General features: G+C 32.7%; 1 protein-coding gene across 1 annotated transcript in view; it reads left to right on the forward strand.

Moving 5' to 3' along the window:
• Positions 1-22,506, forward strand: part of MCU (mitochondrial calcium uniporter) — a 757,559-nt gene that overhangs the window by 716,545 nt on the left and 18,508 nt on the right. Inside the window, exons 4-7 of the mRNA XM_085824151.1 lie at positions 8,206-8,376; positions 10,977-11,081; positions 20,912-21,072; positions 22,252-22,455. Of these exons, the coding sequence (XP_085680277.1) occupies positions 8,206-8,376; positions 10,977-11,081; positions 20,912-21,072; positions 22,252-22,455 (641 nt within the window). The remainder of the gene's footprint in view (positions 1-8,205; positions 8,377-10,976; positions 11,082-20,911; positions 21,073-22,251; positions 22,456-22,506) is intronic.

Consider the following 22,506-nt stretch of genomic DNA (forward strand, 5'->3'; position numbering starts at 1 on the left):
AATCTCGTCGATTACTTTTCGAGCCTCTATCCTGTCGCTCTTAATCTGAGGAATGCTATAATGTATTATAGCGTTCTCCCGTGCTTGTTTTCTGGTGTAAATGATAGCACTAATATTACCGTAAGATATAGGCTATATTAAATAGACTAAATGTAATGAAATCTTTATTCTGTTTGCGAATTATTAGCACATGTCCAGTTAGATACCTTAAGTCTTCAAATTACAATACAACGCCTCGAAGAAAGATCTGCCTTTTGAAAAAATGTAAAAGGCTATAAAAATATTTAAAAATAGGATTTTGCCATAAAGCATTAGAAAAAATATTTTATTAATTATAAAAAGACATTTTCATAAAGACTATTAGTTCGATAGTATATCATCAATAAAATGTATTTTTATTTATTAGAAATTAAATGCACTTTAGAAATCAAAAGAAAAACTGTTATTAAGAACCGCGTTTATTCAAAGTGACAGATGACGGAAGACGAGGACGCCTGGTGTTTGACAGTGGTAAACAGGCATATGTCCCACGCCTTTTCCTGTATAGAAACAGCAAATTTATTGAAATTAATAAAAGTATTTACAGTGCAAACAAGGGCTGAAGAGTCATTGTGTTACATTGCAGTTTAGGATGCATGACGGTAGTTTAAATTTGAAAGTTAAAAGTCTTAGGCTTTACTTTCAAATTTAAACTACATGTCACTTTGGCGCGGCAACACATTGGTGCGAAGAAGATAAAAGTATTTATTATCGTGAAGACAAATTGCTTTTAAATAGCTAAATTAGTGAATTTGTTGATTAAAATTTGAATGATATATATCTTACACTTTACCTTAAGGCAATACCTAGGACGCGGAAGGTAAAAAAAATCATCAAAATTCGCAAAAAATATGAAATAAATGGAAACAAAATCGAAATTCAAAATGCGGGCTTCGATGGGCGATATCTTCGAATGGAGGACTACATGTAATCGAAATTTCGCGGCATCTTGTTTTTCCATAATGCGAGGAAAGTATATACATATGTAAAAACATTCTCCGTTATTTAATAACTAGTAAGCTTCAGATACTTTAACGAATCGAACAGTGCTTTCAATTAAAATGGCCAGCCAATATACCTATGTCTTGTATAACGTTCAACCTTGGTTTTCAGTCCAAGATGATCCAAATGATCTGTCTCGAATAATTTTTTGATGCGTTAATATTGATCTGTGAATGCTCTCGACGAGCGCACGGATAGAATTCGCCTTTTATATCCGCTCGATTTTGATGATTACTTGTCCAGCGCACGAAGAGAACTCAACTTATTTAATACACAACGATCTCTGTCAGATTTTTTAAAAAAAATAGAAGAACTAAAACATTTAACAAAAAATGTACTTTTGAAGTTTCTTTTTATTAAATAAGCAAGTATGTAATTCTTATTTTGGGAATACCGCCAGCTGTAGCTACACGTCCACGCCGCACATATTTTTTTCTCTTCGCCCTTCTTTTTTCTTTGCCATTTTTTTCTTTTTTTGTGCTCGTCTTTCTGAATAATATTAACCAGGATGCTGATATCACTGCTAACTCTAGTATATCACTGCTAACTCTAGGCATAATAACTAAATTAACTGCTAACTCTAGTATATCACTGCTAACTCTAGGCATAATAACTGAAGTAGGCGACTCACGCCTGAAACTTCATTCTCATAATATGTTAAATTAACCTCAAAACAGTTCACAAAAATAAAATCACAAAACTGGATCATAATAATAGGGCTTAATACATCCTATCGATTGTACTATTGGAATCTTAAAATTCACGATTTTCAGTATTTAAAATAACATCTTACCTGCTATCCAAATTAAAAGTTTTAAAACTTAGTATTCCATTTTAATTTGCTGCACAAATCGTTGCCATCTACAACTACAAAACAAAAAATATTAAACATTTTGATGCTTTTCAATACTTTCAGCTACTGAATTACTATCGTATCTTAGCAGTTCGTACAAATTTTGTGAATAAACATACCAGAAGAGGAAAAAAATAATAGAAAATATGGAACCTTTTTTATAACTTCAAGCAGTAACAGTTTTTACAGATGAAGATATCTGGAAAAAATCATTGTGATATTTTTATCACTTTAGATCCCAGATATAAACAGTAGAGATGAGTAGCTAATATAAGAATGTATGGTAACCCTTAACACTCTGTTAACGTGAATATTGATTAGCACACTGCGTCCACAGCACACACATTTGCCTCTTCTAATATAAGATAATATAATATACAACAGTAATCATACAATAGTTGAAATATAAATCTGTGGACTGACTGAAATACTATGAGAAACTATTCAGAACTCTGTTGTTTACTGTGTGGCCGTAATTCAATCTGTTACAGATACATCAATAAATTTTTGAATGTAATATACGATTGCGGCAGAATGGATGTGACAACAGGGAAATTTAACTTTGCGTTCCGAAAGGAAAAATTATAGCGTTTTCCATCACAACTTTGTAGACTCCTGTTGTTGACAATGATGGAATGGGGGGGGGGGAAGATGAACTTGGTTTACAAAATATATAACTGTAGCATCTGGTTACAATTCAGTGCTATTCTGTATTTTATTTTCGATTCCTATAAATAAAATTGAATATATAACTGTAGCATCTAGTTACAATTCAGTGCTGTTCTGTATTTTATTTTCGATTCCTATAAATAAAATTGAAATTTCTTTCTTCTTAACATTAAGTCCTACGTTCTTTTTAGTAATGTTGAAAATAAGATACACATTTCTTGGCCTATATTCGTTTAATTTCAATATATAACAGATAAGACTTTTTACAACTTTACACATTTATGCCATTTTATCGTGAGCATAGATAATATTGTAAAAGTATGAGGTGCTCAAACTAATGACCTAAAAGAGATAATTGTATTCATTGAAATTAATCTGATATGCTTTGTAAAATAAATGATTATCTTCAGCTTTACTCTCATTGTAGTTAGTTTTGAGTGTTAGTTTATCATAAATGGCTTATATTACTTTTTGTTGATTATATTACTTATTTGGCAAATTACTTGCATTAACAAATACGATTCATTTGTTTTGTTCTTAATTTATAATAATTGGTTTATATTCTGAATTAATGTAAATAAAAGAGATCGCAAAAATTAATCGCATCAAAATTACGTAAGCTAAACTTTCTAAGGTCCAATTCAGTATTTGTGGTTAATGTTCCTGGATAATTCCACAGTATGACGTGCAGAATCTCATCTTCTGTCATTCACTAATGCCCTAGATGACAGCTGGTCCACACTGCTATTATGGATCGTACAGCCACATCATGTAACCAGGGTCTGCAACTGGACGTGTTGTATAACACCAGGTTAAAAAAAAAAAAAAAAAAACCTGTATGCACGGTGCGATGACTCCTGTAATGCCACTTACTCTCCAAAAGGGCTAATTCCCTTCAGCACAGAATTTAGGACAATAGCACGTTCAACAATACACTTAGATGTGTTAGTGGTATGAATCCTGCTTTTGCCTACTGCATCGTGATCGCTGCATCCGTGTGTGGAAGCACCCGAAGGGAAAAATTGCAATCCTTTTTGTCCTACCTGCCCAGCCCCTGAATCGATGGTTTGAGTAGCATTGGGTACATACCCCTTTCGTGCTTAATCCGCATATGCGGTATTTTGGTCACTTTCGGATGGACAGCCTGAAACCACAGTATCTAAACTTTTTTAATTCACAGAGTGATCACATCTTGCCTTGGCCAGTGCCTTCTTCAGCTATCTCATCAAATGAAAACGTTGGATCAATGGTTGCAGTTAGATTAGCATGACAATACCCGCCTGCCAAGATCAGGTTGAAGTGAAGTAGATACCCATTGGTTAACCAGCAGCAGTGTGGGTATTTTTCTGCACTATCTATCTAGAAGACAATTACATCTCATGATGCCACGTGAAGCCCGGCCGGGTGCGGTCTACATTGTTCGATATTTGGTAGACCACGCCTCGTGAGCTTCACTTCCTACGATGACGGACTATGCTTCTCATCCGCAAGGCCAGGCATTTATTTGAGCATTAGATGTATTTTACATATTTACAATTTTACATATACATAGTTACAATATAATTGTGACAGATGGTGCCGCTCTCATTTATATGTTATAATAAATACATAATAGTATTTTACATACATACATAATAATATGATTATATGCACATCTTAATGTTGAATATGCAAGAGTGTACACTACGCGTATAGTCTGCGGAGGACTATACGCGTAGGACAAGAGTGTGGGTTTTTAGTCATGTGATATAAATGTTTGAGGTTGACGAATGGTACGTTACATTGGTGTACACAGAGCATTTTGTGTGAATTATTATTCGGAAAATTTTAATCTTTTTTGGGGGGATGCAAATTGGGGTTATATGGTCCTGTCGTCTTTCTGTCAATTTTGGTCTGTCCTTTCGTCGATTTTGTCCTTCAGACGTTTTTGTCAAGTACGTCCTTGTGTCAATTGTACTTTAGATTTTGGGAAATCTACTTCGTTTATTATTTGCTTATATAGTATTCCACAATTCTTTCATTCGGCTATCGAGTAATAAAATGAAAGTTCTAGTGTTGGACCTGTCTGTTTTCACATAAGATTTAAGTTGAGAGAATCTTCTCTCTTATCATTGCCCTTTTCCACTCTTCTTCTTTAGTTGTTCCCGCAAACATTTAAGTTTGTGTTTTAGTTGGGATTTGGGAGAAAATAGAGTTATTATATCTACTTCTATGTCGGTAATAGCAGATCTTGCAACCTCATCTACTTCTTCGTTTCCGGAAATTACCACATGGAATTTCATTCATTAAGTTATAAGGTGTTTGCTAGGATACGAAATAGAAGATATCATAGATGTTTTGGATGATCCGAAATTATGTTTAGTAATTTCCGTAACTAGAATCGTGTGCTGGCGATCTACATGTATTTGAACTTGTTTGAATTCGTTTTCGGCACATTGTTCTAGGACCATTTTCTAGGCGAATGCCCACCTGTCAAAATAACAGATCAACTTTGGCATAGAACTGAAGATGAAGGCATTACAGATTGTCAACCAAAACTTGTTTGACTCGATACCTGGTCGTATAACAGCTGTTACCGAAGGGATTCAGACTTCTGCTTGTTGTGTGCCTCAAAATGACCTGAAATTTTATCAATTTTGTGCTTCCGTTATAATGAATTTTTAAAATAAATATGGTTGTGCTAATTGTTTTTCCTTCATCGCGTAGCAAATTTAATGGTCAGCAGTGTGTTTACGCCTCAGAAATATGCTAGAATAAGGTGTGATGTAATAATTTTTTCATGTTTGGATGAGCGTATATCGTGTCTTCAAGTAAATGTACAAAACTGTTAAATTCTAATTTTTGAATATAAAAAAATGACAAAAAGCTGACTTGATGTTCAAAACTTGATGTGTTTTGATTATGATGATAATCGTATGTAGTTTATATGAAGATGATAATGGTCAATTACTAAGTAGGGTAAAAAGTTAAAGATTTTGATTAATTATGCTTATAATTCTTTAATTCTAGTAAAAGAGAGCAATAATAAAATTTTTGAGCTTCTCAATATACCATAAATTGCTAAGGAAACCTCTGCATAATGCAACAGGAACTGTTCGGATACACTTATAACTGTGTATCGAAGTATCGAAACGTACTACTAACCAGTAATCGTTGTCTGTTAACCAGCAATCACGAACACTGATTTCTTTTTTAATTTAACATTAAAATCTGCTTACGCAATGAGTTAATAAGTGGACACAATAAATGTACAGAAACATAGTATCGTAAATTTCTCAAATATTTTTGACATAGCAAAATGCTGTTCCGTGCTCCTGCAGCAAAATAATTTGCTATTTGAAGACAGAATATTATACCATTGTTTCTAGAAAAGTAGGGACATATATAAAGTAACGCGGTAAAGAAATTGTGCCATCGTTAAAGCTTTGTGTTTGTCTGGAACTCTTAAGATATTTATGCTTTTAATTTAAACACAAAACTCGGCAATCGAAAAGAAATGTAATGACTCTCCTAGTGTCTTCGAATTTAATAAACAAACTGAGTAATTTAAAAGAGATCTATTACTACGAGTTAAAATATTTTTTTTTCTCCCACTCTGAATTATTTTCCCGTTCAGCAAAGCCTGAGATATTTTTGTTTTCTTTCAAATTTATTTTGTTATTAATTATCAACATAAGATATTCAAAAGCAATAAACGCAGATCCATTTAAGTATTATCCATCACTAACAAAACTAGTTAAATTACTCTACCTGGATTTATAATACTTCTCTCTCTGTCTCATAATTATTTATTTATCTCTCTATTTCTCTATGTATGTATATCAAGAAGAATATTCGTTTGTTGATGTGTTTATGCAAAGTCTTTAAATTTTGTATTACTCAAATTATGAAATTTTTAAGCAGTAATGCAGTAATGCGCATTATATACAAAGTATTTTCATTAAAAACCATAAGAAAGCATAAAAGCTAACAACGAAATAAAAACCTCTGAATAAATTTATGTACTTTAAATGTATTACGTGTGATTCTTTTAATTACGCGTAGAAAATTTAATTATACAAACATAGTACACACAGTATATTAACTCTATATATTTCCAGTCATTTCAATATATATTGTTCAGTTATCAATATATTGTTCCTAATATACAACAAATTTATAAACAACTCTCAGTTCATACCTTATTCATTAGCATTCAGCATTTCAGAACTTTGTGAAACTCATTCAACATGTGTCTTAAATTGTATTTTAACGGATAAGAGAAGAGAAATTTTATTGTATAAACACAGACAGACATTACAAAATTATTACATAGATTATTACACAATATTATTACAAAGCATCGATCGAAGTAAAAACTGCTAAATAAATCTAATAAGAAGATAAACTCTGTTAGTTTGAAAAAGGAATTAATTTTATCTATTTGTCAAACAAAAATACACGAATTACTTGGGTTGACACAATTAAGCTGATCCCAGTTTTAGGTTATGTTAAGGAAGAAATATCTGTTTAGGCTGCAATATTTACAAGTTGATATTTGAAACAGATGGACGTTTAGCAAATATAAACTCTCGCGGAAAAAAAAATTCATTAGAGAACTTTAATCTTGCTTTACAAAGAATACACGCGATATATCTCTTTAATGTATAACATTTTCTTTCAGGATTGTGATATTCAATAAAAAAATGACAATTAGAGAAGGCAAGGAACTGTTTGTGGTTACGAATAAGAAGGACAATGGTAAAAATATTTAGTAGTGATTTAATTATTACTATCTGAGCAGTTTTATTTAAATATATAAGCATATATTTATTCGCAAGGAGCATTCAGATGAGAAACTTAAGGAACAATGGAATAGAAAATACTTACTTGAACAAATTTCTTATAATATTAATATATCCATTAAAGTTATCCAGGCAAGAATTTCTAAGGGACCAGCCTCTGGATTGCTTCCCCATAACTTAGAGGCTTTTACATAAATGTAGATTCTACAGGATCCAAGAGACATAAATGCCTTCTTTGTGTGGCACAAAGAATGTCTGTCCTGAGAAGCTTGACCGACATTGAAGAGATTTCACTGGTATATTCTTCAGTCCAGCGAGCTCAAAGTTAGTAAAAATGACTGCAAAATGAAATATTTATGTCACTGTTTGTAAAACTACTTCAAGAGGTAGCATGTCAAATTAGCGGTATGTAGATGAGAAGTTAGTCCCTTTGCTCAACATCTCTTGTCTCTAGTTTCTGATTGCCAACCACAGATTTTTCAGTCTCGTGTGGATTCTCGCATTTTCAACACACAGAAGCTTATGGCTTTCAATTTCTATTTTACAACCTTACCACTTACGAACATTCAGCTCTTAAATGCCACACTATACTCGATTTTTCTGTTTCGCTATTCTAATTCCACTAAAGTGTGTCACTTCCTCAAACGCTGTCTGCAGTTCTTCGTACGCATCAATATTGCAACTGAACGACACTCTGAATTCCACTCGTCTGTAAATACGACAAATATGCAATTCGGTACTTTTTCATTTGAACGATGCTATTATTGTTATGTGATAGACAGTTAATAGTGGTATATTTATAAATCTTAGCGGCATTATTGAATTAATCTGATGTGAATTTATTTCTCTTATGGCTAGAGGTGACTGTGTACTACCAACGCGGTCTGCCTGTGATCACGGTGCCTCTGCCCTCTCGTCGTGAGCGGTGCCGTTTTACCCTTCGGCCTATAACTTCCACTGTCTCCGACTTTCTGCAAGACTTACAGAAAGAAGACAAGGGGATAGATAGGGTCAGCATTCAAAGTACAGGTAAGAAATCATATCGTCTGGGTTTCTTTTACAAGTTCAATAAATAACACTTGCCTTTGTAAATTTCTTAGGGATTTTAAATTAAAGTTCTTCATCTGTGTCATTCTAGTGTTCTCTTAAAGCATAATCACGATTTAAAAATATAAAGGAATGTTTTTTAATACCAGACGTATACATTTCTAATTTAACACCTCAAATGTATACTTTAATTTCTTTCAGCATTAAGTATTTATGTAGTACATACTGCATTTAATTAATACTTGTGTAACTTATTTCACATCCATAAAATTGTCCGAAAAGACATCGAGCTTAGTTTGAAACGAATCTCATCCAAAAGACTAAATTTCTTATAATATCTAGGGACAGGGAATTTAATTTTTTTTTTTAGTCCAAAGGGATTTGAATCCCGAAGGACTATTAGTTTCGTTTTGGCATTTTGCGTCGGACTCATAAATGTCGGTTCACTTTTCAAACTGTTGCCACAAAATGTTAGAGTCCTGCATTATATTTGAAGAAATTAAATAATGAAAAATCTGCATAAATGTATGTATATTTCTCGTATTGTGATAAAACAACGGTACATAGAGTCATCGAATTTTGAATAACGTAATCCTCCAACGAATATGAGCATGTGGAAGACCAAATTTGAAATTTGAAATTTGTTTTATGATCGATTTCCTATTTTTTAAAACTTTGACGAATTTTTGATTAACAAACTGAAGGATTTCAAAGCGAGCAATGGCAACGTTGTGCAGAAAAAACATTTTTATCTCCAGCGCGTGAGTCTCTGTATCGGAAATTCTAAAGATATGCTCGTTTTAAAACTATTTTGCGATATTGCTGTTGCACTGGATCTTATGGTTTAAGTACGAGGAACATGATATTTAATAAAGAAAGGTAACACACAAAATGTTAAAAAACGCCCCTTTGGACGTAATTTAAAATCTGAAACATTTCAGATTTTTTTATAGGGTTTTCATAATTAATTTTTTTTTGTTTTATTTTTCATGACATTTTAAAGAAAAAAAAGTTTCAACTTTACAAAAAGAAAGTTCTATATCAAATGACTACCAGAGTTACGACTAAGAATGAATCACTGTATCGCGGGACAGATAAAGGCCTAATGCTAAACCATACCGCAATACATAGTATTTCATATCTTTACGAACATAAATTTCTGCCTTCATGTTCCTTAAGAAGGAGCTATTAAACTCATTATGCAATTTCTGTGTGGTGCGAGTTTTTTCTGTCATTGTTTCTAAATGATACTCCGAAAACACGCGTGGAGACTTGGGTTCATCTGACTGTATAGGGTTTGACTCGTTTTGTTAGCATAAAGTAGCATTAAACTCCTAACAGGCGAGGAGCGAATCATTGCTGTGCCTGGAGTAACAGCAGAGTCTTGGAAAGGTTTGAAACATTTTTTTTTATTAAAATCAGAACTTTAACATTAACGCACGTCTAAGCTCACATAATCAAGGTACCATTTGTGGTTATGAAATAACAATAAAATAACTATAAATTCCAGACTTTAAACTAAGCCTACTTGTCGAAGACTACTCAGTTTATTTTAACTAAGTTGGCTCAGAACTTCTCACTGGCGTAAGAGTTAAATGTCGGCAGCAATAACGCAAGCCGAAGTATTACAATCTTACCAGAGCTGATAAAATCTAGTAGAGGGGCCTCGAGCGGCAGAAATACGCTTTCTCGTAAATACTTTCTAACTAAATTTGCATTCTGGTGAGGAAACTGAAAGGAGGAGTTATAGGAACTATACTAACTGATTAATGAAAATGGTAATAACCTTACAACTGTAACACTTAACTGTGTTAAACTGTAGTCTTGTAATCGTGTTTATTCGTGTTTAATTGAATATCTCAGAATTTCTTTACGGTATGAATTATTATGTGGTTAAACGACGTAGCAAACGTTTTTAGTTTTCCCACAGCTATGTTTTATAACTAAAACTCCTGCCGTGTGAAATGGAAAGGCAATGGTAAAGTACAGGGTCGTCTTTTAACCTGTAATAAAAGGCAAATGAGGTTAGGAAGTCTGAGAACTGGCATATTCTTCCACCATGATGACTGCTGTCTAATGGTCACCAGATAAGGAAGACGCGATTATTAGCAAAATTATGAACTTTTTAGCTTTAAATGATGATTCACGTAAAGAGTGAGTAATAATTAAATGCGTTTACCACATCCACGGTGAATTACGTTTATAATATCTTTGGTATCTAATGAGTCCTTAAATAATTAGTGATTTTGAAGCAAAATGAATAAAGGGCTAATATTAATTTTCCAGAAATATGTGTATAACATACCTAATATGCAAATTACATTCTTTTTTTTTTTTTTTTTTTTTTTTTTTTTTTTTTTTTGAGAATTTAGGTCGCAAATTGTTTACGGGAAAAAAAAATGTGGTCTGAATTAAATTATGCATACTTAGTCGTCTTGTTTTTCGTCCGAAGTTTCGCTTTACAAGGAAATCATTTTCTATTCACATTTATACATGCATGTATCTTAACTTTTGTATGTTGTAGTTTGGAGCTATCATTTCAGTCAGAGAACATACAATTTATTGCTCATATATAATTTCAGACGGGACAAGGATTGCTTCCTCAACGAGCATCGCATCCCTCATGAACGAAGACTTTCATCTTGTTATCAACGATATCGTGTACCTGGTCAAGACACCGCCTCTCGGTTTGTTTATTCCTTTTTCTTGTGATATTTGTGTCTCTGCAAGTTATTTTTTTTTCTAAAAATGCAGATAATATTGAATCACATATCAAAAGTTTCTCTAGCTAATCAATTATCGTAAAAATATTATTCTTTGCGAAGATTTTTTAGCAACTAATCACTAAAAAATATTTCTCTTGCTCGTTATAACGGTCCGTTTTAATCCTTAAAATAACAAGTATTCAGATTATTTTATTACTTGTACAATAAACTACCGAGTTGCATAAGTAATGCGTTTCATAAATCTTTACGCGGCTTAAATTCTAAGAATGCCGATTTTGAAAATTGTTTAAATGTATCGCTAGAAATTGTATCTTTGTATGTATTATTGTGTCTTTGTATGTATGTATAGTATTTATACAACGTCATTTTATAAATAAAATGCCATTCAATATTATCTCGGATTAGTTATTTAAAGTATGAAGAATATAAAAAAATGCGCTGAAAAAAAAATAATAATAATTCAGATGAAAAATGGATTCTGTGAAGACCTAATTTGGCTTTGTAGTAGACTTAAATTGGATAATGGTTGGAGGTGGAGGCGAATGGTAGTGAAGAGAAATTCTGTTTTCTCTCAATTTCTGCCCTTCTCGATGCTGAAGAATGGGTGATCAGAATTTTCTAAGTTGCTTTCTTGACTTTGTAATGAACAGCATCTTACAGGAATGCCTAGAGTAAATTGCGTAGTTAAGCTATTTTAGCACTGTAGATCACTGGTAGGTAGATAAGAATGAAAAAACAGACCCTTCCTTGCGAATTTCTTAACGTCTGCCACTGGCAATTCAATCGGCAAGATATCCTCAGTACTTTATAGTCGTATCACACATTCAAAACATTTGGGAAGAACCACTCTTTAGAACAACTTTTCTGCTTTCCTGTACGACATGAAACAGCCAATCACCGCGGATCGTTTGGAGGAGTTAACATATAAAGGGGAAAACTAGCTCTCCAATATAAATGCTGGTTCATGACTGGAGATTCGATGGTGATAGCTGATGGGTTGTTGCAAATGATCAAGTTCCAAATTTTAGCGAAAGAAAGAAAAAAATCGTGCGTCTTTCTTCCACAAGGCAGGCACAAAAATTAGCTCTTCGTCTAGAATAAATGGATATGAGATGCAAATCTAAAGGGTAAATAAATAACAAATACTAACCTGGATAAACGAGCTGCTAAACTAACGTCACAAATTTTGTTTGAATGCAAAACGCACGGGTTGGAAAAAGGAGGAATTACTTATAGATCCCTTATTTCTTGTTGAAGGATTTTAGTTTGTTACAGTTTTCGCACACTTACGCAGATTCGAATTTACATAAGTCGTGGTTTACTATATTCCGTTTACATTACAAGTAAACACAAAGAACAGAAAAGCCTTTTTATTGGAAAAAAATTTAATATTTTTTTAGGTTTTAGACTAATAGATTAGGATATCTACAGCTAAGAGGAACATATCCTGCGACCATTTCCGAAAAAGGACAATAACAGCAACACAAGTTTAATGACGTAACGAAATTGTAAATAAAACTGAGGATATGAGTTCCTGAGTTTCTGTATAATGGGAATAGCATTTTGAGAACTGCATAATGCCAATGGCATAAATAGCCACTGAAACTTTAGAAATTACATCGCCAGTGGCTGGTGGTCATTATTGATGGGAGAAGTTATTAACACGTTCCCTGCCGCGTGGGGCGTATGCGCCGCACGCTAAACTTTCCGTTCAAGCCATTTGGTATTATCATTGTAAAATGAAGAATTTTTTAAAAATTCATTATGCAGTCAATTATGGGCATTTTAATACTACTGCTGATGCCCTCATTTAATCGTGGGGCGTAGCGTGATGGGCAATTTTTTTTTCTTCGTAACTTGTTTCAACTGCATTCCTCATATTTCGATCAGTCATTTATTCGCGTGTCGTTGATACACTACTTACTGCTTCACTGAAGCTGGGATTGATTTATAGTTCAGTGTGTTTCTTCAGTGTGATAGACGAAGGAAATACGGTACGTACATAGTATTTCACTGTTATAAATTCGGATATTTTGCATTTAAAAATAGTTGCAATTTTTCCCGTCTTTTCTTCTTCAGACCTTTTCCAAATTTTACAATAATTACTCCTTATAAGCAGATATGGCATCACACAGCAACAGTTTTTCTAGTGATGATTCTGACGATGAGGAAGGCCACTTTAATTCGATAAGAAGGCTCTGTAAAATTTGTTACGAAAGAAATGTTAAAAATTTGGGTTCCCAATCGGCAAGAACTGTACTGTAAAAGTTTCGACATCCTGCGATAGTTGTGTAGATAAACCACACTTATGTTTGCCATGTTTTAATAAAGTTCATCGTAACATCCCTTTGTAATTGCATACAAACTTGAATTTAACTAAAATGTTATATTTAAAACAGATATACGTACGATAAAAAATTATATGTGAGGATGCAACTTGCTTGGCATAGTATTTAGCCAGGTATTTGTTAAACTAATTCCTAGAAAAATAAATTTATTGGTTTGTTGTGTTATGCATGTTAAACTATACAACCTTTCCTTGATAATTATGATTTTTGCGCTATTTTAATTATTGTAAGGCATATGCCAGAAACAAAATAATACAAATATAAAGCGTGAGGCGCATGCGCCCCACGCTGCCTGAACGGGAAGTCTTCAAAAAGCGGTCTGGCAAGGAACGTGCTAAACACAATATATTCTCTCTAAACACTTTTTTAATCTCTTGCAGATTTAAATCATTATTTCATTTTAATAGCAGATGAAAGTTTTCTATTACCTTCTACGGTAATACGTTCGTTCATTTAAAATAGTTTTTATTTTACAATTATATTTCATACGAATCTTTAATAGTATCCTTTTTTCTCAATAATAACGTACTGCACCATCAGACAGTTTCGCCTTTTTAAGTGCGTTAACTATATTTTTGAAGTAAAGTGTAAAATTAAATGTTGCTGTTGCTTAGGCCACTTGCAAATATTCTGTGCATCATTAAAAGAGTTTTTATACTTCGATATTAATTAAAGTGTGTTATTATAATGCCAGTGTCATTATTTTAACTGAATTGTGTCCTTAGTTTATATATGTGTTTCTTTTTACTTTTGCGAAGCAATTTTAAAATGCCACCCCGTATCCATTAGTAGTGTTCTAACGAAATTAAGTTTGGTTTATCTTTAATTAAATATTATTCCAAGATCATTTCAACATGTTTGGGAATACCTTAAGTAAACATCTTAATCCTCTCGCCTTTCATCAAAATTATAGATAACTACTATTTTCTTAAATTAGTTAAATTACAGGCGTATCAGGAAATTGTTTCCTGGAAGCGTGCTAGTTAATTAATATTTGATCAAATCGAAAGTTTCGAGGTGGAATTACACTTTTTACTCTTTCAGCATTAGAAATCTCATTATGATTCGTAGAAAGCGAATTCTTCTCGTTAATTTTCTCTCAGAAGTTCGAATTTATTAGAAATATTTTATTTTTTTGTTTAGATAATGTTCTTCTCTCGCATTTTATGGTAATCGACGAACAATTGATCATTTTTTAAGGATTAATATATATATATATATATGTGTGTGTGTGTGTGTGTGTGTTAAGCTTTCAAATGCCTTCTACGGAATGCCACCTTTGGCCTCTCACGAGTACATTTTGACCTATTGCGAGCACACTTCTAAAACATCAATATTTTTATTAAATATATTTCCATTCTTATGTGATAGATCTGAAATATTAATTTCGGTAAATGAGGATTGAGATAAATAATAATATTGGTTGAACTTAATGGAAATCAGAGAAGCGGAGTTCAAAATTGTTTTTCAGTCCATTTAAGTTTTCCGAATATTTCTCTGTTTCAATTGCCTCGTAGTTATTAATATGGCTTGATAAATTTTTAAAATGGATGAAATTGTTTGCTTTCATCTGATTTATCCACAAATTTAACTTTATCTGAAAAGCAGTTACAGTTCCAGTCAATTGAAAAAGGGTTTTTTTCCTGTCCCTGGAGATCTTCGTTCAGTTTTTTCAGTTATCTGTTATATCCGTGAGAAAATACAGATCGGATAACTAATTATTATCGTTCAATTCTTATTCCAAAAACTGCTTTATTGGCGAAAGAAGTTCTACAAATCGTTGAAGTACTTTTCCCCTGCTGAGCCATCTAACATCGGAATGAAGCAATAAGATTCATGTTCGTTACCAAGTTCATCACTCAGAAATCAATTATTTTATAACGTCTTGCAAGATATTTCTTATGACTACAAATACTTACCATATTTTAACGATTAAGAAATATCAATGAATGGTTTACTTTTAAAATATTTTTTGTTCATAGTACCTAATCGGGCTGGCGAGCACGTACAAAATGATCGGCGACACACTTGTGCTCGCAAGCACAAAGTTAGGCACTGATGCCATAGAGTGATATACAAACGAAAATTATTTTAATCAATATTTTTCGAGTATAATTATAATGTAATTGATTAAAAATTTCTAACTCATTTTTAATTTATCCTCATAATGAAACATTGCCAATGGCTGAGTGGTTACACATTTGAGTGCTAGTAGTTTGTCCTGGGTTCAAACCGAAGCGAACGAGATGGTTTCAAAGTTGGTTTTAGCGATTTTCGCTATGTGTAACCTAAATTTAAGTCAGTTAATCATTGAAAGATCCTCCACTGAGACATCCCTCCCTTAGGCTGATAGCTTTTCTGTGTTTTGTCATATTGAAATAACAGACTAATGCTTGATATAAATTATGTAATATTATTTCAGAGTTGTTATATAATATTCATTCATTTGTTATTTGAGTGAAAGATTGTAAAATCTATGCATGAATTCATAAATCGGATGTTATATGATCTTAAATTTTGAATACATGTGTGATTTTTTACTATCATATCCGTTTATTAAACAAAATTAACATATTATAAAACAAACGAATTTTATTACAGTTATGTTTATGGCATGGTCTCTGAGGCATGGAAAGTGTGATTTCACTACATTTAAAACTTAATGAACATAAAATTAAGAGATGGCCAATTTATCCTCTTTTTCTTTGAAAATTATTAATATTTTCCTATGTAAAAGTATCAGAGTCAAATATGTATTGACATGATGTACTTTATATTATAAAGGATGCCATCAATTAAAATTTCATATTAAAGTCTTATGTTTATTCAAGTCATGGCGTCAAGCTCGAAATTTTGAGCTTAATGAAGGAACTATAAAAACTATAATCAGTCTGTAAATAGTTTGTACGCATGAAATAACTTGAATGTATCAATGTGTTTAAGAAGTAGCTGCAGTCAGGGCCAATTTTAGTATTAATTCTTGATGACAAGCATTTTTAAGCCAGAGCAGATAAATTGGCACAATAAGCATCTGTTCTTAAAGGACTACATCGATACTGAAATATAATCGAAGAACAGACAACAGAGAAGTATCCGTTAGCATGTTGACTGAAGCGAAGCGAGAGGAAGAATGTGAACATATCGAAAATAAAGGTCTGGTTCCGAATGATTCGGTTTTGGTTACATTTAATACCTGTTGGCTAAGAATATGTTTTGCTTCTCAAATTTCAAATCTTATTCACTGAAGCGTTTACATACGTGCCTGCATCATTAGCGTTATGCAAAAATTGTGGGACATGGATAATTTTGTTTCTTGAAACTATACAATTTAGAATGACTTATTATAATCAGTTGCAAATAAGTGTTTGAATTAAAATAGAGAGTTAAGCTTTACATGTTTATATATAACATGTATGTATTTAAAACAGTGAATAAAAGCAATAGAGTAAAGTCGGAGATCTCGAGTTTGAAGATAAGCCGGAACCCATGTTTTCTCAGCCTAGCAATATGTATTATAAATTGACAAGAATTATTGGTAATATTATAAAAAATTATAAATAAGAAATCTGCATTATGACGTGCTACATTTTCTTGGAGATTTCTTTAAATAACGAAGTAAGACATATGGGTGATTAACACAGCTTGAATCCATTTAGAAACATTCCTTATAGACAGCATACCAGGTGGAAATATCCCAACAGGAAAACAAAGATAAAATGAAATTCTTCTTAACATGCAAAAAATATAGCAAATCACCAAAAGCGCTTGCTGAGCAGAATTTGAATCCGTAATCACCGAGGAGAGGCTTATTAAAGTCTTTCGATCCTGAATTAAACTAATGACTGACTGCAGACTGCAGCAGTTTGCAGTCAGTCATTAGTTTAATACTAAAATGCAGTCGATATTGATAAGGTTGCAATAAATGATAATACTAAAATGCGGTCGGTATTGATAAGGTTGCCCAAGAAGAGGTAAGCCCATCTGTTAGGTTGTCTGAAGAGTCATGACGCATTTTTTTATGTTCTTCAAAGATCCTTTATTTATATAAAGAACAATGATGAGTCAATAGTATACTGCGCGTTTTGTTTGATAAAGTTTAGGCCTATTTTCAAATTTTGCTTGCGTTTGCTGTCCCAGTAGAAAAGAAAGAAAATTCAAGATAAATTAATATTTAAAGTTTAATTTGAGCAATCCATTAATTTTTATCATGAATATAACATATTAATAGTTCATATTTAAAATAATTAAACTTCTTTATTTAAAAAAATAAATTAGGTTACAAAACGAAGCAGTAGAATAGCATGAAACTTGAAAGGACAGGCATTTTTGCCTACGATCACACGTTTTAAGATTTATATCTAAAAAATATCAATTGTTTTTATATTTTGAATTGTAGAAATATGTTCATAGCCATCTTTATGCAATGCATTACTCAAATTAAACTTTAAACATGAATTTTCTTTCTTTACTTCTGCGACAGCATATGTAAGCAAAATTTGAAAATGACTCTTTTACTTTATTTTAATGAGCTTCGTAATTTCTCCTTCACAAAAGAACCTTGCTAAAGTGTTGATTTACGTCCTTCTCTGAGTTGAATGCTATATAGCGAAAGAAATTGTGAAGAGAATGAAACAAGTAAAAATTTGAAGGCGTAAGATTAGGTGAGTCTAATACACGTGGCAACACTTTTCATCCTAAATCCAATATTTTTTGTCGGGTGATCCAACTTGTGTGTGGTCCGTTTCCAAATTCCTGTCAGCGAACCAACGACTCAGCTCGAATGCATGCTGTCGCTAACTGGCCAGTTTCAATGAATCCAACTTCCAGAAACTTCCAGACATCGTTAATCGTATAGGAACTACACTGCATCCCGATAACTTGAAGATCGTAATCCCGATAAACGCACAAAATTGATCACCCTGCAAATACTATTCAAGTTCGGATGAAAAGTGTTGCCATACGAATCATACTCGCCAGATCTTGTGCCCTCAGATTTTTCACTTGCTTCGCCCTCTTCAAAATTTCTTCCGTGTTATAATATTCAATTCAGATGATGCTGTAAATCAGCACCTTGTTCAGCTTTTCACTGATAAAGCTAGGTTCTTTTGTGAATAAGGAATTACGAAGCTCATTAATCCTTCAACTGCTAACTGTTCTTGAGGCGCTTCGCGTGAAGAATGACTGACCAAATAAACGAGATTTCATTTTTTCTCGCTGCTAAGCAATAAATCAGGTACGAGGTTTTTGCGAGTGTTTGACATATACGATAAAAATAATTTCCAAACATACACATGAGACAGCAGTAAAAGCCAAAGCCTTCGCTGAGCGGCATTTGTATCCACTGGCTAAATATGCGCCCACAGGCCACACCGATGGTTTCTGCTGGACACATATATGCGTTAAAAAGAGTTAGTTAAAGAGTTAAAAGGAAGTAAACAATTATGAAGGAAGTAAACAGTCAAAGAGTTAAAAGGAAGTAAACAGTTATGAAACAAAACGGACAATATGCTGTTGACTACTCATTGTTTTTCATATAAGTAAAGGACCTTTGAAGAACATAGAAAATGTGCATCATGATTTTCAGACAACCAGACAGATGTTTTTCAGGAAAGTCACTTGTAGATCTTTGAAAATTCTTTTCCTGGAGTCTTCGAAATTGTCGTTAATTTGCAACAATTTGTCAAATGCTGCCCCTTTATGAAGATCTTTGCTTGTAACTCCGTTTCTATTTGAACTAACGTTACAATTTCGATGTTAGTCAACTTAGAATTAAACGAACTATTGCATAATACATGAAATAAGCACAGAATCACGCTACATGGCCACAAAGTTAGTGTTGAGAAAAATACACAGTAAAATAAATTACTATAATTATAAAATTACTGTGCAAGCAGTTATAATTAACTTAATAAAAAATATATAAAATTACTGTGCAAGCAGTGCAAGCAGTTACTATACATATAAAATTACTGTGCAAGCAGTTATAATTAATAAAAAATAAAATATTAGATAAGTAAATAAATAAATAAAGCCAAATATGTAAAATTACCAATGCAAAAAAAATGTAAGTAAGTAAATACAAATATTTACAAAAATATGCAACATTGCATTGCTTTCATATCCTTAATATTGCCTATATTTCATCTGCGAAATATTTTAAACCCTCCAGACGGACAAAGGGTTTGATCCTAAACTCTAAAAATAGCATAAATAAGTAGTATTTTCTTTATTAGAATTACAAAAAGACACTTCCAGTTTGCATCTTGAATCCTTTTCTTCTGATATATGTACTACTATGTTTATCTGGTGACATTTTAGAGTGCATGTCTGTAAAGGTATTATGTCAAATATTTTTGAATTTATATGTACGGTTTGGTCGCTTAAGAGTTGATATGGTATTCTGTATGCTTATATAGGAGGTAACGTAAGATTTAATCCGTTTAATAAGCACATGTCAGCTTGTTTAATCAGCCTCTGGGGACAATGCTGTCAATTAATCCAGCTTTATTATCTCTCACCTACAGCTTGTAACGATGGTGACTAGTGAAATCAACGCTTTCTCGTCTGCGCTATTAAATTCCACGTTCAGTGTTTCGCCTCAGGAGTAAATACCGTGCGAAGTTGTCTTAAATACTTTACTGTAAACAGTGAAAATTTTAAGACTTTTGAAAATTTAAAACATATTTCAAAGTAAATCAGTGAATAATTAACTCCGTTGTTTCGTCCTTCATTTACGCAAATCAAGATAAAAGTTTAAATAAATGTTGCTAGAATTATAACGTCTCTTCTTGTACTATGCTTAAAGATTATACTTTTTAAAAAGTATAATCAAATTTTCAAACTGAATGAATGTTTTATTAAAATCGTATTGCCCTCATTAGCATTTAAGTTGACCAAATCCTTCTTATTATATCTGCCGTATTCAATAAAACGATTATCAGGTTTTCAAAACGAAATTTCAATATGCAGAAATAAATCAGAAAAATGCTTGGTTAGTTTTTCCCTCCGAAAACTCAAACAACTATCTCAGGTAATAACTTTAAATGCTTATATGATATTTCGGTCCTTTATTTGACGCACGTTAGTCGTTTAGGAGCAGAAAAACTATCTCTTACATTATACAACGCTGAAACACATCCGTATTTGTTGCAAGTACGAAATTGATAAACATGTGCAACATGATCTTCATAGTGGATGGGGTGGGAGTGAAAACTAAGGAACCACATAACTTCAATTCGGGATAACTAAGGGTATATTACTGTAATGCGGTGCGGGAGGCGAATGGCCTAACAATATCATCTTTGGAAAAAAATTTTTAACAGAACTGCCATCTTGAATTTAATTGCCCTTTTCAAGGAATCTGAATTGGATTGGTCAAGTGCAATTAGTTTATTTTTAATTTATAACTATTTAAAAAAAATTAAAACTCTTCTTCTTCTACAGAGACGATCCCAAACGAAGAGGCAGAGTGTCTCTCTAGTGTACGCACGCGGGTTGCTCAGCTCTATGAGGCGTTGCATATAGACCAGCACCAGCTGGATACCCAGAACAGGCTACTAGGAGAATTAGAGAAACTGAAAGAGGAATTGGAGCCCTTAGAAAAGGTTTGTTTTTCTATTTCGCCCAGTCTTAGAAAATTACTTAGTAGCATCATATTGTTGTAAATATTAATGTAAATTTGACGCATTATTGCAGAATGTTATACACAAGAACGTAATCTGAGGCTGTAAGTACAGCATTTTTCAAAATCTGAAAATGCTCATTTTACTTGTTTTCTTGGGAGGAAAATAGAGAATTTGGAAGCTCTCTAAAAGGTGGGACCGAAGATTTAGGCAAGTCTTAGACCTGCTGAGAACGTTTTCCATCTAAATGTGTAACAAAATAAACTTTTGTGATATGTAGAGCTTCATCTGTGATGGTAAAAGCAAATTGAGCTGCGAAACTTAAGCGAAACATAATACTTAAATCTTACATGACGCTTATCGTCTCACATGTTTTGTAATAAGTATCTGTCAGCCAATGAAGAACTTTTACTTTAGAAGTTACTTTAAAAGAAGTATCAGCCTTAATACACATTCTATAAGCAGGGGCGTTTACTATTTATGTTGAACTATCCGTATAAAAATGAGGTTTCAGAAATATTTCTTATTCACTGTCATATCCCATCGTCATTGGTATTCTTACTTCATGCGCCTTATCGAATATAAAAGCATTCAGAATGTTCTTCACTCGCTAAATAATGCCATTTGATGACAGCTTTCCTTTGAATGATCTATAGGAGCGTATTTCTCAAGCAAAATTTCCGCAGGACTAATATTCAATGAAGTCATATAGATTAGTGTAAAGTTTGCAAAGCATTCTTTTCGGATCAGTACATAGCATACTTTTGTCATGTGACAAATTTTATGTATTATGATCAAATGCATGTGAGAAGAGACCACAGTAAATAAATAAATAAATTAATTAATAAAAAACATAAAAAAGACCGTATTGTAAAAATCTACAATGCTTTAAAAATCCAGCTTTTCGTGCAATTATCTGTTTTCAGTAATCATACTATCTATCTATTTTCAGAAATGTAATTGGCCACTCTGCATGAACAAAAGCGCATTATTTAATAATCAGAGAAAATTAGATGCATTAAATTAATATTAGCAAACCAGCTTCAGTCGAAATTTTTTTATCGGGAGTTTGTCAAACTTTGATATATGTTATGATCTCTATGCATTTTTTTTATTGTTTAAGCAGTAAAAGTAGCTGCATTTTATCTTTCACTTATTTAGAAACGAGAAGAACTCCTCACAAGAGCTCAGAGACGATCGAATACACTCTCCTGGTTAGGTTTAGCACTTATGGGTGCCCAGTTTGGTGTCCTCGCCCGTCTCACATGGTGGGAGTACTCGTGGGATATCATGGAGCCCGTCACATACTTTATCACGTACGGGACCACCATAGCCATGTATGCCTATTTTGTGCTCACGAGACAGGTACGTTACGTTTTATTTAATCCTTTAGAATGTTTGTTATTAAATCAGCTG

Source organism: Stegodyphus dumicola, chromosome 9 (assembly GCF_044657685.1).
Source record: "Stegodyphus dumicola isolate Sdum_Otavi_A_Nest chromosome 9, ASM4465768v1".
NCBI classification, from domain to species: Eukaryota; Metazoa; Arthropoda; class Arachnida; order Araneae; family Eresidae; genus Stegodyphus; species Stegodyphus dumicola.